The sequence below is a fragment of the Trematomus bernacchii genome, unplaced genomic scaffold (assembly GCF_902827165.1).
Source record: "Trematomus bernacchii unplaced genomic scaffold, fTreBer1.1, whole genome shotgun sequence".
In the NCBI taxonomy this organism is placed as follows: Eukaryota; Metazoa; Chordata; class Actinopteri; order Perciformes; family Nototheniidae; genus Trematomus; species Trematomus bernacchii.
Genome location: NW_022987720.1, coordinates 15,412,289 through 15,425,352, shown reverse-complemented (window position 1 = coordinate 15,425,352; position 13,064 = coordinate 15,412,289). Strand labels below are relative to the sequence as shown.

General features: G+C 39.4%; 1 protein-coding gene across 3 annotated transcripts; it reads right to left on the bottom strand.

Annotated features, from left to right (window-relative positions):
* Window positions 1-1,719: 1,719 nt before the first annotated feature.
* On the bottom strand, window positions 1,720-12,462 carry prr14 (proline rich 14). 3 transcript variants are annotated; one of them, XM_034142807.1, is made up of 11 exons: window positions 12,382-12,462; window positions 11,489-11,517; window positions 11,228-11,407; window positions 9,470-9,632; window positions 9,319-9,378; window positions 8,666-8,706; window positions 5,491-8,253; window positions 5,097-5,229; window positions 4,890-4,999; window positions 4,460-4,528; window positions 1,720-2,856 (listed from the first exon to the last, which is right to left on the bottom strand). In XM_034142807.1, exons 3-11 carry the CDS (start codon window positions 11,368-11,370, stop codon window positions 2,565-2,567), a joined length of 3,774 nt encoding a protein of 1,257 aa, XP_033998698.1. In that variant the 5' UTR covers window positions 11,371-11,407; window positions 11,489-11,517; window positions 12,382-12,462; the 3' UTR covers window positions 1,720-2,564. The 3 variants fall into 3 exon arrangements, with proteins under 3 accessions (XP_033998698.1, XP_033998699.1, XP_033998700.1); XM_034142808.1 differs by having other exon boundaries at window positions 11,498-11,517; XM_034142809.1 differs by lacking the exon at window positions 11,489-11,517 and having other exon boundaries at window positions 12,382-12,440.
* Between the last annotated feature and the right edge of the window lie 602 nt (window positions 12,463-13,064).

The window sequence follows — 13,064 nt, the reverse complement described above, 5'->3', positions numbered from 1 at the left end:
GACAGGAACCACAGGATACTCGCCATCTGCAGCATCATCTGTGGACTCTCCTGCATCGGATGCAAGGCTCTGAAATATTCAGTCAAGGTATTTCAACGTCATTGAACGTCATTTCACATTGCTGCTGAATGCTCTAAATCAGCAGGAACGCATTTTAAATATAAATGTTATCACAAACTAACTAACCTAATTAAAATGTGAAAGCCACCTTTGTGACAGAGGAAAGGTGACCTCTTGAAGATTTTTCTACCCACTGGGTTTAAGTTAAGATCAGGAGGTCAGAAAGAAACTTCAAATTGTTTTAAATTACTTTGTAACACAAACAGCTGTGAGGTTGAATATTGTCTTTTTAAATCCAAAAACTACACTAACTTAAAAACTAGATAAATGCATATTACATCTGAGTCCATATTTTACATCTCAGTTTGGCTAGCAGATAACAGAAAAACTACTGGCTAGATTTTCAAGTAACTTGGTGGCAGAGCCATTTACATTTTGGATTAGGATTCGAATCACAGAGCAGATACATTAACATTGGTAGATAAGATATTTAGCCTTGGCTCTCAAAGTGCACCCCTAGTTTTCTTTGACTGTTTTCTGATATAACACTACATTCAATGTAATTGTCCTTACTTCAACAGGCTGAGTATACTACAGGTCAAGAGAGAAATCATTTCTTAAAACGGGCAAGGAAATGTGGCATCATCTCCATCGTGGTATGGTTTGCTATTCTGGTTTCAATTCCCATACTGATGGCCTTCGTCTCATACATCGTCACGCTGAAAGAATGACAAACTCTGATAAACTTCTACAGAAGACAACGATAAGAGTGACTTTGAATGTTGATGTTGACAGACAGTGGACAGTACAAACATAATCCATGAAGATATGAGGAAACTGGTTACACAAAAAGGCAGCTTTAGTTTTTCTTGTGCTGACGAAGTGTCCCAGTTTTTTTACTTCTCAACCTTTTATAATATTTTTTACACAACACTTAAAAACAGCTTTTACTTGTTTTTGTTTACCCATACTTTAATATTTATTTAACAATGAGAACATTTGGAAAATTCTAAATCTAAATGACCATATAAAATTCACTTTGAGACATGGCACTACATGACACATTTACATTATATATTAAAGATTAGAAAATGTCATTCCCCAGTAATGACCCAATCCTTATATATTTGCACCTTAAATGCCATTACAATAAAATCATTCTTAGATACCGTATATACTTGCAGATACTCCAGAAGTGAATACATTACTTAAATCTGTGAATCTAAAAAGGTGGAGAACAGGGACTCGTTCATCAAGGATGGGGTCCTTGCAGGAAATAAAATGGCATGGCAGCGCTACATCAGAACAAGACCCTGCGCTTGTTGCCAGCATTATCTTATTGTTACCGTAATACTTTTATTAATGTCAAATGTATCAATATGTTGTACTTTTATACATGTATATAAAAAGAAATATTTCATAATAAAAACTTTTGTGCTAAGAGTTGCTTGAAAGTTCCTCATTTAAATGATGATAACAAATACACCTACAAAACACTTATATAAAAAGAGAACGTCTTACAGTTAAGGCAGCCACAAGAAAATACACACAAAGATAAAGAAGTTACTTTTCCAATACACATTTCAACACCATAAAATCAATCCAGAGAGAACAGGACGTAATAAAGCCAGCAGTGGAATTTCAACACCTCCACTGTTGATTACACTATTAGTCATTATTTTATACAAGAAAAACCCTGTTCTGCCATGAACGTACAAATACAATTGATAAATATTGCTAAGAACATTACAAAGTAGAATGATTAACACATGTCGCCTGCAAACAGACATGACTACATACTGGTTGTGAGATTGGCTACAGCCAATACAAATCTCTTGCTGGCATGTTTTAAAGTTACATTCAGCATCAATAAAGAATAGCTGCCTTTATGGATACACTTGCAATAATGCTGAAAGTCAGGTAAGGAGTACCAATATGTTGCAATGCTTTTCTCTCAAACACAACAATGCAAAAATAAAATCATACTTCATTTGCATTTTTAGAAAAGAAAACGGGTAGTGTAACAAAACGGCGTCATGACTTACCCAGGGAGGTTGTACAGATTTGCAACTTTGGGTCTGAAAGAAAAAGTAGGTTATACTGAAAAGTGTATTATATTGTATAAGTGTTTAATTTAAGGCTGGCAACATTTGTTTATGGACAGTTTCACTCGTCAGATGGAAAGCTGTCGGGGGGGAAAATGGACGGCCAAGGTTTAAGTGCATTAATGACAAAAATGCCATGTATAATGCGATTACCATGTTTATAACCAACTTCTATGAGGCAACACATTTCTGGTGCTATGATGTATTGTTCTCCTCGCAGGGCTACATATACATTACAGAACATTATTCTTAAAAGAATTACTTCACAACAACAATCATATGTGCTGGCAACAAAAGAGCTGAACAATTCACATGTGAATCTTCATGCTGGAAATGCATTCGGAATATTCGTATTAACAGAATGATCTCGCAGTGATTTTGCCTTTTCAGAGGCAGCTGTCATCTGTCGTTCTGATCATGGATCAACCACAGGTTCAGCTGATGGAGCTTGGCACAAAGGAGGGAGTCTGAGTCCTGCACGCTGAGGGGCGGCTTGTCTCTAGCAAAGGCCCCTCGCCTCTTCCTGGAAGATGAATATCCTGACGTTCCGACACGAACAAGGGGCTTCTTCGGTCTTCGGACCTCGCCGGCATCCAAGAATTCCATAAAACGTTTGAATCGCCTCTGGCCGAACCAGGACTCTGAGCCATTTTTGCGATTGAGAGGCACTTCGAGAATGGTCTCCAGTCGGCTGAAACCAGAGTTAGAAAGTCTTATTAATAAGTGAGTTGAGGAAGTTAAGGGAATGTAACAAGTTGTTAAGGAGTAGTTATTGTGTTTCACATAACTGGGAACTGATTTGAGTGAAGAATGATTCCTCTGGTGCCACCCTGTGGTCAAACCTTGCCTTACTAGCTGAGTACAAATCCACTCTGCACAGGTTTTGGGTGTGTTCACAGGGAAAGGTGACAAAATAAAGTACACTTAAACCATTCCTATAATTCAATGTGGACAAGGTCCTGCTGACAGCTGCTTTTGAAGGTTTGGAGTTATCTTTAAAAAGGTAAAGATTATTCCTGATTTGAACTATACTTGATTTTAAATTCTTAAGTTTGAACATAATCTGTTTATAAATAAAGCTGTATTGTTTAGATTTATCAAGCACTTTAAAACCTCCAGACCAAAGTGCTGTACAGTCAAATAAACAAACAAAAATCACACAGCACAGCTCACACACACCATAAAACAAGTACAAGTAACAATAGACTAGGGCTGTGCAATTAATCGTATTTTAATCGCCATTACGATTTTGGCCTGCCACAATTACGAAAACATAATCGAAAAAAACAATTATTTTGCTTTGCTAGGTTGTGACAGTGCACTGCAACATATTTGATCTAATTAATTTTAGTCTCATTTATTTGTATTTATTTGTATTTATCATATTTATATATGTTTAGTAGCTTGTGGAAGTGTGCTCCAAAATATTTGTTGATCTTGTTTATTGGTATTTATTATTTTGATATTATTTATTTAAATGTATCATTTATTTTATTTATTTTTGTATTGGTTTTTCAGTTGAATTATACGTTCAGGGTAATCAACAGTTAAAAATATACTGTTCAAATTATTATTTGTATTTGTTTTAAAGTTTAAAGTTCAATAAATGGATTTTTTCAAAGTCAATGAATAATCGTATTTAATAATCGTGATATCAATTATTGACCCAAATAATCGTGATTATGATTTTTGCCATAATCGCACAGCCCTACAATAGACAATTTAAAAGCAATAAAAGCAACAATCTAAAAGATGCGAATACGCTAAGGAGAAGAGGTGGGTTTTAAGAAGCGCTTTAAAAGCAGACAGTGTGGAGGCCTGCCTGATGTGCAGGGGCAATCATAAACAATCATAATAACCAAAGATCTTCTTATATTTGATACGAAACAATCCCTTTAAATATGGTTTGAGTGGCGCTAGAAGTTTAAATATGAAGACATTTTCTAATAATATATATATACAAGTGTTCACAGCAATGCTTCAACTAAGCCCTTCATACATTTGCATCTTGAAGACTAAAAAAAAAAAAGTTCTCTTTTCTTTCTTTTTTAAAATCAGAATTAAATGGCTTTGGTAGATTTTGATTCTGCACTCAACAGTCCATAAACTAAACGTAGAGCCAGAAATACAATTTTGTTTCACTGTTCAAAATGTTAAATGTAAAGCTGTTATGCTGTTGTCCAATTCATGACTCATTTACCTTTTAGAATTACATATTTTGTGTGTGTGTGTATTTGTGTTTATATGAATCATTTAACGTGCGATGACAGTCGGTGCTGTATTGTTGATCTTACCCGTCAGGAGGTTTGCTGAAATTCTTATTGGTGTAAATTTCTTCCAAACTAAACTCCTTCTTTTTCGGCCTGTGATGTGACAAAGAAGAAAAACAAACATAGCAATCAGTCTGAATGTTGATCAAAGTGTTCAATAAACAACACGCATGTATTGACAAATTAACTTTCAATGGCATGGCAGAGTGGCCTCATAGTATTTGACCTACTTTCAAACGCTCACCCAATGTAAAGGCAGTGACTTTTGCTTGACTTTTTAAAGCTGGTTGTACAAAACCCCAATGAGTCAGCTCCATTTGCTGATGAAGGCAGTGAGATGCCTTTTAAATACCAAAATCAGTGAGTATGTAAACATTGTGTGGGGTTTAGGGTCATTTGTACCACATACTGTTCCCAAGGTCTAGAGTGAACCTCCATGTGTTTGAGTATTTACCTGATGGCTTTGGGCAGGCCCATTGGGGTCAGGTTGTTCTGAGGTTTGGGTAAAGTTTTCCGAATTCTAATAGACGACACCTTCCCTCGCTCCTCACGTTTTTGCACCACCTGCGAACATGAACAAGGGGATTAGTTAACTGAATCTAAATCCGTTTCTATACTTTTAGCTAAAGATGTCACTACACGCATGTTAAATAATGTATACCTTGATTTCAGAATCTGAAAAGGCCTTTTCTTCTCTCAACCCTATATCTTCAAACTCCTGACTGGATGAGCTCGTGCCCTCGCCGTCATCCTCCTCTTTACTCTGGCGTCTTCTCTCAATGTCACATTTCCCACTGCGAAAAAGATGATAGTAAATACCAGCCAACTGTGAAAACACTCTTCAGAACCATTGATACAAGTACTAATACCACAGTGAAAATGCTCCACTCAAAGTCAGAGCTCTGGATTCAAAACCTTACTTCGGTAAAAGTATTTATATTTTGTTAATCAGCAAGGTGTACTTGAAGTATCAAAAGTAAAAGTACTCATTGTGCAGCAATTTATATCAACACATTTGAGTATCATTGGCATCATCAAGTGAAAAAACGTTTTACCTGCTGCTAAAGTCCAACGGAGCTCTAAAGTCGTCGATTCTTTGGATGGATATGAATGGGTATAAAGGAAAAGAGGAGGTGTGGGAGGAAACGGACGTGCTGGGGCTGACTGCAGCTCCTCTACTGTCAACTTTCGTGGAAAGGAAAGCCAAGGGGCTTGAGAGGAAACAGGAAGCAAGAGCTGAGAGGGAGGAGCTGGGAGAAAGTGCAAAACTGGGAGACAGGAGAGAAGAGAGAGATCTTCTGGACGGGTACACCTCCTTACGCAGGCAGAGGGGGGCGATCTCCCTCTCCACCTCTACGCTGCAGACCGTGTGTCGACGAGCCCGCCGCCGGTCTTTCTGGGAATGATGGACAGAAGGAGTGTGGGGGGCTAGGGGCTGGTGTGGGGAGCGGATCCTGCTGAGCTGCGGGGAGTGCAGAGTAGAAGTCCAGAGCGTGTCGTCAGGTTGAAGGGACAGGATCTCTGGACAAGAGTAGCTGCGAAACAGGCGCGTTGAGGTGCCGTTCCCTGAGGAGCGGGAACTCGCTGTAGCCAGGTCTGCATCGTCCATAGAGATGCAGTTTGTCCCCTCCTCACCTTTAAGAGTCCTACTTTGCAAAACTCTGCATTTTCTCTTTTGGTTTTCTGCTCTCCTTGGCTTCATGTGAACCCCTTTTGTACTAGACCTTAGCCCAGACACAGTCACTCTGCTTTGGTTACTGGCCTCTACCTCTTCTGACACAGAAGCAGCACTCCTGTCTTTCCCTTCAACAACATGGTTAACTTCAATATCCAATTGTACATTACCGTCTCCATTAGGTTGAGAGGATGAAGAAACAGGTTGTTGAATACTTTCAAAAGGAGTCATTTCAAAATATACAGGGTCCATTGAGATTTTACATTTGCCTTGTTTAGGCTGGTTTTCTTTGGCTACCAAATGAAGGTTATTGACACACTGCTTTGTCTCTTGATTCCCAGCTGACATAGATGACTTATCAGCCACTTTTAAAGCCTTTTTGGATCGTTTGGGCGGCTGCTTCAGTTCCTTTTCCAAGCTCTCCTCTTTCTGATCATCCTGACCGTTATTCCGATCTGCGAGTGTGAGTTGTAAAGGCTTCATTGATAGTGTTGATGAGGTAGTAACCAAAGTGCTGTCTGCTTCTGTAGTTGAACCCGATTGGGTTGGCGATTTCCGTTTTAGTGGTTTGTCGTTTATATTCCTGCGCTTGCTTGTGCTTTGGAGGGGCTTTATAGAAGGACGGACAAAGACCACTGATAACGGTTCCTGCTCAATTTCTTTTGCAGGGGTGGTTTCTAGTTCCTTACTGTTTGACCTTGTCTTTAGTTTTTTGCAGGAGCCACCCGTTGGCTTCACCGTGCGACTGCTGCCCTTTTGGTTGTTTTCTGACACACCTGTGATTTCATCCAGAGAGCAAACCAACATCGCATCAGTCTGTGTGTTAAACTCAGGCTGTAATTCTTGTCCTACTTTTCCTTTCTTATTTTCTCTTTTTGAAGCAGCTTGTCTTTTCCTAGCAGGCTTCAGTGGCTCTTCCTTATCTACAATGGGATTTGCCATCACAACTTCATTTATATATGGTTTCAAAAGGCCACCTTCTGAGGCAACATTTAAAAGCTCTTGTCTTTTTGTTTCCTTTTTAGATTTATCTGCAGTCAATCTCTTCTTCTTCACGGCTTCTTGAGAATCACAGTCCAGTTCCACACCCCTCTTTGCTCGGATAAGAGTTGAAACGGAGTAAGTTTCAGGTCTTAGTCCACACTCCAGCTGCTGAATATTCACACAAGGCCTTAGTGTCAATCCATTTGCGTCATTTAAGTTATTATGATGTGTTTGGCGAACCATAACTTCTATTCTTCTGCCTTCATCCACATGACCAAGCTGAGGACAGTCGGTGTCAGGCTGAGTAGAACAGACGGAATCCGTTTTGTTTGATTTGACAGAATTCATGAAAGAAACCTGCTCATCACTAACCTCCGACTCTTCCTTCTTGACTTTGGATTTTGAAGATTTAGAGGCAACTTTCTTTACTCTTTCTTTACAAATGATATTAACTGTACATTTCCTAGGCAGTAGTTTACGCTGGACAGTCACATTGCCTCTCTGGTCCTCCATAACACCAGAAAACTTGACATTGGAATCATGTGAGGCACTTCCGTTGACATCTTCCTCAGAAACAATGCAGGGTAAGGGACAGTGTTGCAAAGGCACAGCATCAGGAGAGCTTATTTCCTTTTGGGTTATTGCACTTTCATCTGCCTGTTCAGAGCCGTGTGTTGGCAACTCCACATCAAACAGTAATTTCTTTGAATATTTAAGAGCAGCAGTTTCTGTGTTTTGTGAACCTTCTACTTTACTGAGCCTCTGCTGATCATCTTCAGCATCCGGATTCCTATTCTCGCTTTGTGCGTCTGGATGAAGCGTACCGCTCTGCTCCGAGTGTTCAACATCAGATGATGGATCGGCCTGTAGCTCACACTCATCGAGTTTGTCTGGATGGTCCGTGCATGGTGGAGGAATAATAGCTTTGAAGAGTTTAACAGGACTCATCACTATCTCTGTGAAACTGGCCATCTTTGATTTGAGCGACTGAAATAAGGGGCCAATCACCCATCCCTTCGGAGCAACAGCCAATCCCTTCATGCATGCGCCCATGTCAGATTTAGTGGCGTCAGGATTCTGTGTGGTGTCCTCAACAAACTGCTCCACTTCAATGTCCGCAGCAGAGACGTTTGGTTCCTTTCGTGGGCTTTTGCCAGGTCTACAAAAACGGAAAGGAAAATTAGGCTCTCAAAACACATTCCACTGATAAGAAACATTACTGTTATGTCAAATAACAACACCCACATATAGTTGTTTCATGAAAACTTTGATATATGTTTAGTGTCAATACAAGGTCAGAGTTCTTTATTTATTGAAACATTCAAAAATCTATGCCTGTTTTTATCTGGCCTGATGTTATAGGTCATATGGAAAACTACTCAAAGTATGCCTGCATTATATATTCTGACCATGATTAATGTTATTTAAATACTGTTTCTTATTGTTCACAAGTGTTGAAAATATATATTTTTAACTAATACAATTTAAATGAGCACATGCATAAAAGGAACATGTTGGCAAGCAGTTTTTCTAGATAAGTCAAAACTTCAAAGTAAACATTTCAAACTTACTGATTTTGGGGCTCGGCTGTTAAACTGACATCAAATCCATCCTTGGAAAAAAAAGAAAAAAGCACAACAAAGTTTAGAGTCCTTTCTCATAAAATCAACTAAACAATAAAACACAAAGGCTGTCGTTTAGAAAATGTATTATCGGCTACTCTTTCATTATAAAACAAAAAGTATATATTTATATACATTTGAATTTCAGTGCTCTAATTTAAGATTAGCAAAAAAGCTTATTTTGATCAAATTTTGTTAAAAGAATGGAGGACATTAAGTTATTTTTTACATATTAATTAACTTGATATATATGAAACTGGTATTCATTCACTTCTACCTTTTTGCAAAACAAGAAGACAAATACAACGCATTGTTAGTCTATCCCCCTTACGCATTAGTGGGTCACATTAAGACAGTGGATTTCTTGTCAGATGCAGTAGACCATGAAGGAGGATTACAATCCCTCAATTAACCCTCACACCCTGCTCACTGTACAGGTCTCCAATGTTGACATACACAGCCGTACAGCAAGCTGCTGCACAGATTAGACACAGAAAGCTGCATTACATAAAAAAACACCACCAAGTAGGGCATGAAGACCAACAGAGACACAGAGAGGGTCGAGTGTGGAAACCTCTAGAGCAAGGAGAAATGCCACTGACCTCGTTTTGTTTCTTCAGTGCATGTGTGCCTTCAATACTTGACTGCTCGGACTGCGACACCTACAAACCAGAGATATGCATAAACAGTTACTCATTTGATTGTCGTAACATGAATGATCTGAACCAAGATTATTTATTTTTAAACTCCTACCATGTTTGCACTCTCCCTTGGTTTCTTTGTGGGCGACGGATCCAGTCTGGATGATTCCTGAGCTGCTCCGCTGTCTGTGTGGCTCTGCTTTTCAGGGGTTTGTGCTTTGATCTCTTGAATTCGGCCACTCCTCCCGTGTCCAGATATTCCATTATCCACACAGCTGTGAATGTTTAAAAACATTTTCAGAAAATCAAGTCAATATGAAGTCTTTTTTGTTTTAAGTACAGTGAGAAAAACAGTACTTTAGGTCTTAAAGATGAGGAGGGGGTCAGGTTTTATGATAGGGATGTCCCAATCCGAGTCCTTTAGTATTAGGAATCTACTGATATTCAGTTAATCAACCTTATGGATCTTTCATAATTAGTTATGATTTACCTTATTCTTCACACGCTACAATTTTTGAAGGTACTTAATAATAAATATGAAGTTGTTGAGTTAAATTACTGACTTGATAGGTTTATTAGAAACATTTCAGGAATCAACATGAAGCGATAAGCTAGAGAGAGGATGTATGACTGTTGGAGTTCTTGCGGACTACAAAAAAAACTCTGCTTGCATTGCAGAGTGATGCTTCAAGTACCTCATGATTTTGGCTGAGCACAGACACAGACAACAGCCACGTTTTATTTTAGTCTGCCATCAAGTTACAGACAGCGTTAACTAAAGCAGTGACAGCCAATATGACCTGCCGTCGCTTCATCTATTTAACCGTCAAAAGAGTCCCATCAAAAAGAGTAGTTGCTAGCTGAACGTTCTGCACACTGCTCTTTGTTAAGAAGAAAGAGATACACCATTAGTGAAAATGAGGGAATAGCAAATCCATTAAATTGCCAACAGGTGTCAGAACTCTGTCACCAAATAATGAAAAACATCAAAGTTTGAATGATGCATGGCAGTCCAACAGATGAAAACTATATGTTCCTAGTATAACAACTGATGGAAATGAAAATGTAACAAATAAGTGTGACGACCCCTCCACACCACGTGGGGTGCCGTCTGGTTGTGTGTGTGTTTGTGTTTGCAGGTTCCATTGCCTGACGAGCTGCACCTGTGTGACGAGCTGCATAAGCCTTGATGAGCTACACCTGGCCGGAAGCCTTCAAGATGAGCCCAGCCGGATACGTCACTCTCGTTCTTCTCTGGGCACTTTCCCCGTGCCAGCGTCAGGGACCTGTTGCTGGTTCCTTTTATTTGTTTGTTTGTTTGTTATGAATAAACAAACATTATATCATACCCCTCGTCTCGCCTCCCCCCATATGTTACAACCCGGCTCCTGGGCTGCAACATAAAGCGGGGAGGCGAGACGAGGGGTATGATATAATGTTCGTCATATGAGAGGCCCCGCCTTACATCTTCCGCCACAGATTTGGGGAAATTGGTCCGTGCGCAAAACATTGTGGGGATTTTAAGACCGCGGAGTCTACTCATGTGCAGCCTCGATATTTCTCCAAACGTAGTACGCCGGGCTCGGTAGAATTCCAAGTATGCTGGAGATTGGAACAGTACTTCGGCGGCACTCGATGACGTAGTATGCTTGAAATAGTGGCTCTGAAGCAGCTTTACTCGCGATTGAGAAACACCCACACACAACCAGACGGCACCCCACGTGGTGTGGAGGGGTCGTCACAATAGCAAAAGTTTCCAGAGGATGTACTCGTTTAATCCGTAAGTCCAAAACTGTGAAAAAAAGTGTCACAAAGCAAGGAGAGGAAAATAGACTCACAGCAAAAGAAAAAGGTGCTAGGACAACTATACCTGGGAGTGATGGAGGAAAGGGGGAGGAGAGATGGAGGAGGTTCACTGTGGGGGGGTGCACTACAGAAACTGTTGGAGGGAATAGCATGTTCATCCATTGGACAAACTATCTGAGGGAGCGAGTCACAGGGATAAGTCAACATCCCCTTGCTCGCTCTTTCTCTCCGTGTCTGTCCTTTTCTGAAAATAACAAGAAAAAAACATGCAGGGTATCACATCAGCATTAAAGCACTTCAAAATAAGTCTTTAACATTCACTTACTTTTCTGACCTCTGGGATGGTTGTTTCTTCTGAAATGAGCAACAACGTATTTTAGTAATTTCCTTTTTGAGATTTCTCATTTACATAATTGATTTCAAACCTGGTTCTTTTTCAAAAAATAATCACAAGATAAAATATAAAAAACTGACTCAATTTGAAAATGGCCTTCACATTTTTCTCTCGCTCAAGATGATTTTTTCAAATGTCTCGTTTAGTCCAAAAATAAATAAATACTGTCTCGGAAAAATACAGTATGATGTGAAAAGGTTAGAGAAAAAAAGACTACACAAACACATGTTTTGGATTTGAGCGTATGTGAGACATTGTCGTTGGCACATAAATTAGTTAACTTGCCCTTTCTTTGGCAAAAGGTTGGCTACATCTAACGTTGGACTAACAACCTTAAAAGCTAAGCTGCTAACTATTTAAATATGTATTTATTTCATTGCATTTTTTCAATCAAATAGAAGGTGCGATTGGTTCGATTAACACTGGGCTAGGTCTAAATGCTGGAAGGGGCACTGTTTCACATTCAAACTTTTATGTTGGGGCTAAGCAAACAAATGGAAAGGTTAGCGAAATGTGTTGTATTGTATACAACGGATATGTTTTTAAAAAGTGTATTAGCGCCGACCACCTTGGCGTTAAGCGCTACATCTAAGCATAGCTTCATTGTAACTCTCGGTTAACACTGCATGGTTTGGCTAACACCGATATTCACACAGTGTGTAATATACAGTTAACAGTGTCTGTTCCGGGGAATAGCCGTAGCCACCGGTAGCTGTCATCTCTGCTAACGCTCAAACGTTTTCTATGAGGTAACTAGGCACATATTGGTTTAGCAGTTCAGTTGCTTGCAGGTTTTATTGCTAAATCACAGTGAACAAACTTACCAGAAACGACCAGCTGGCTGGACTGAGGGAAGTATTCCGACCTCACCGTAAACAAGACATGCCGGACGGCGCCCTACAAACGTATCCGTTTATACAAATCTAACATCCAGACAGATAGATCATCCAATCACAAGACGTGTTGAATTCTGACCAATGACAGAAGACTTTGAAACGTCGTAGGTGGATGGCATGGTGAAAGAGCGCTGATAAAAGACTCAATTAAAAAAGTGAGTCTTCTATTATGTCCTCGGGTGACCTAGAATATTTTTAGACACTTAATTGATTAACTGGAGATGATGAACTTAAATATAATTAGAAAAAAATCAATAAAACAGTTGAAATGAAAAATTATCAATCACACGTGAAAATGTAAGGATATATCACATGTATACATTAAATCAGTGTTTTAGTGAGGTAGACTCCCAGACAGCAAGAGCAGCTCTACTTTATTTATTTCCCATTGATGCATGTGATAACTCGGAATCCACCGCTTCATCTCCAGTTTTTGCAGGTTTCCACGGCATGTTGCCATGTTCCTGTTTGATGCCTCCTTCTACTACTATTGTTAGTCACATTTTTAAGAGTTATTATTTAAAATATGTTTAATTGTGTTAATCATTACGTGGTTAAAAATGAAGGCAAGCCTTGAACCTGGAAGCGGCCTAGCATCCCATTGATTCATC

What these genes read in the sequence shown, in the direction of transcription:
- prr14 (XM_034142807.1), bottom strand. Translation starts at nt 11,370, where the DNA reads ATGTTGACTTATCCCTGTGACTCGCTCCCTCAGATAGTTTGTCCAATG. An exon ending in CCGTTGGACTTTAGCAGCAG is followed by an intron (nt 5,230 to 5,490) that starts GTAAAACGTTTT and finishes TCTTTTTCGCAG; the next exon opens with TGGGAAATGTGACATTGAGA. An exon ending in TTCAGCAAACCTCCTGACGG is followed by an intron (nt 2,857 to 4,459) that starts GTAAGATCAACA and finishes CTCTGGTTTCAG; the next exon opens with CCGACTGGAGACCATTCTCG.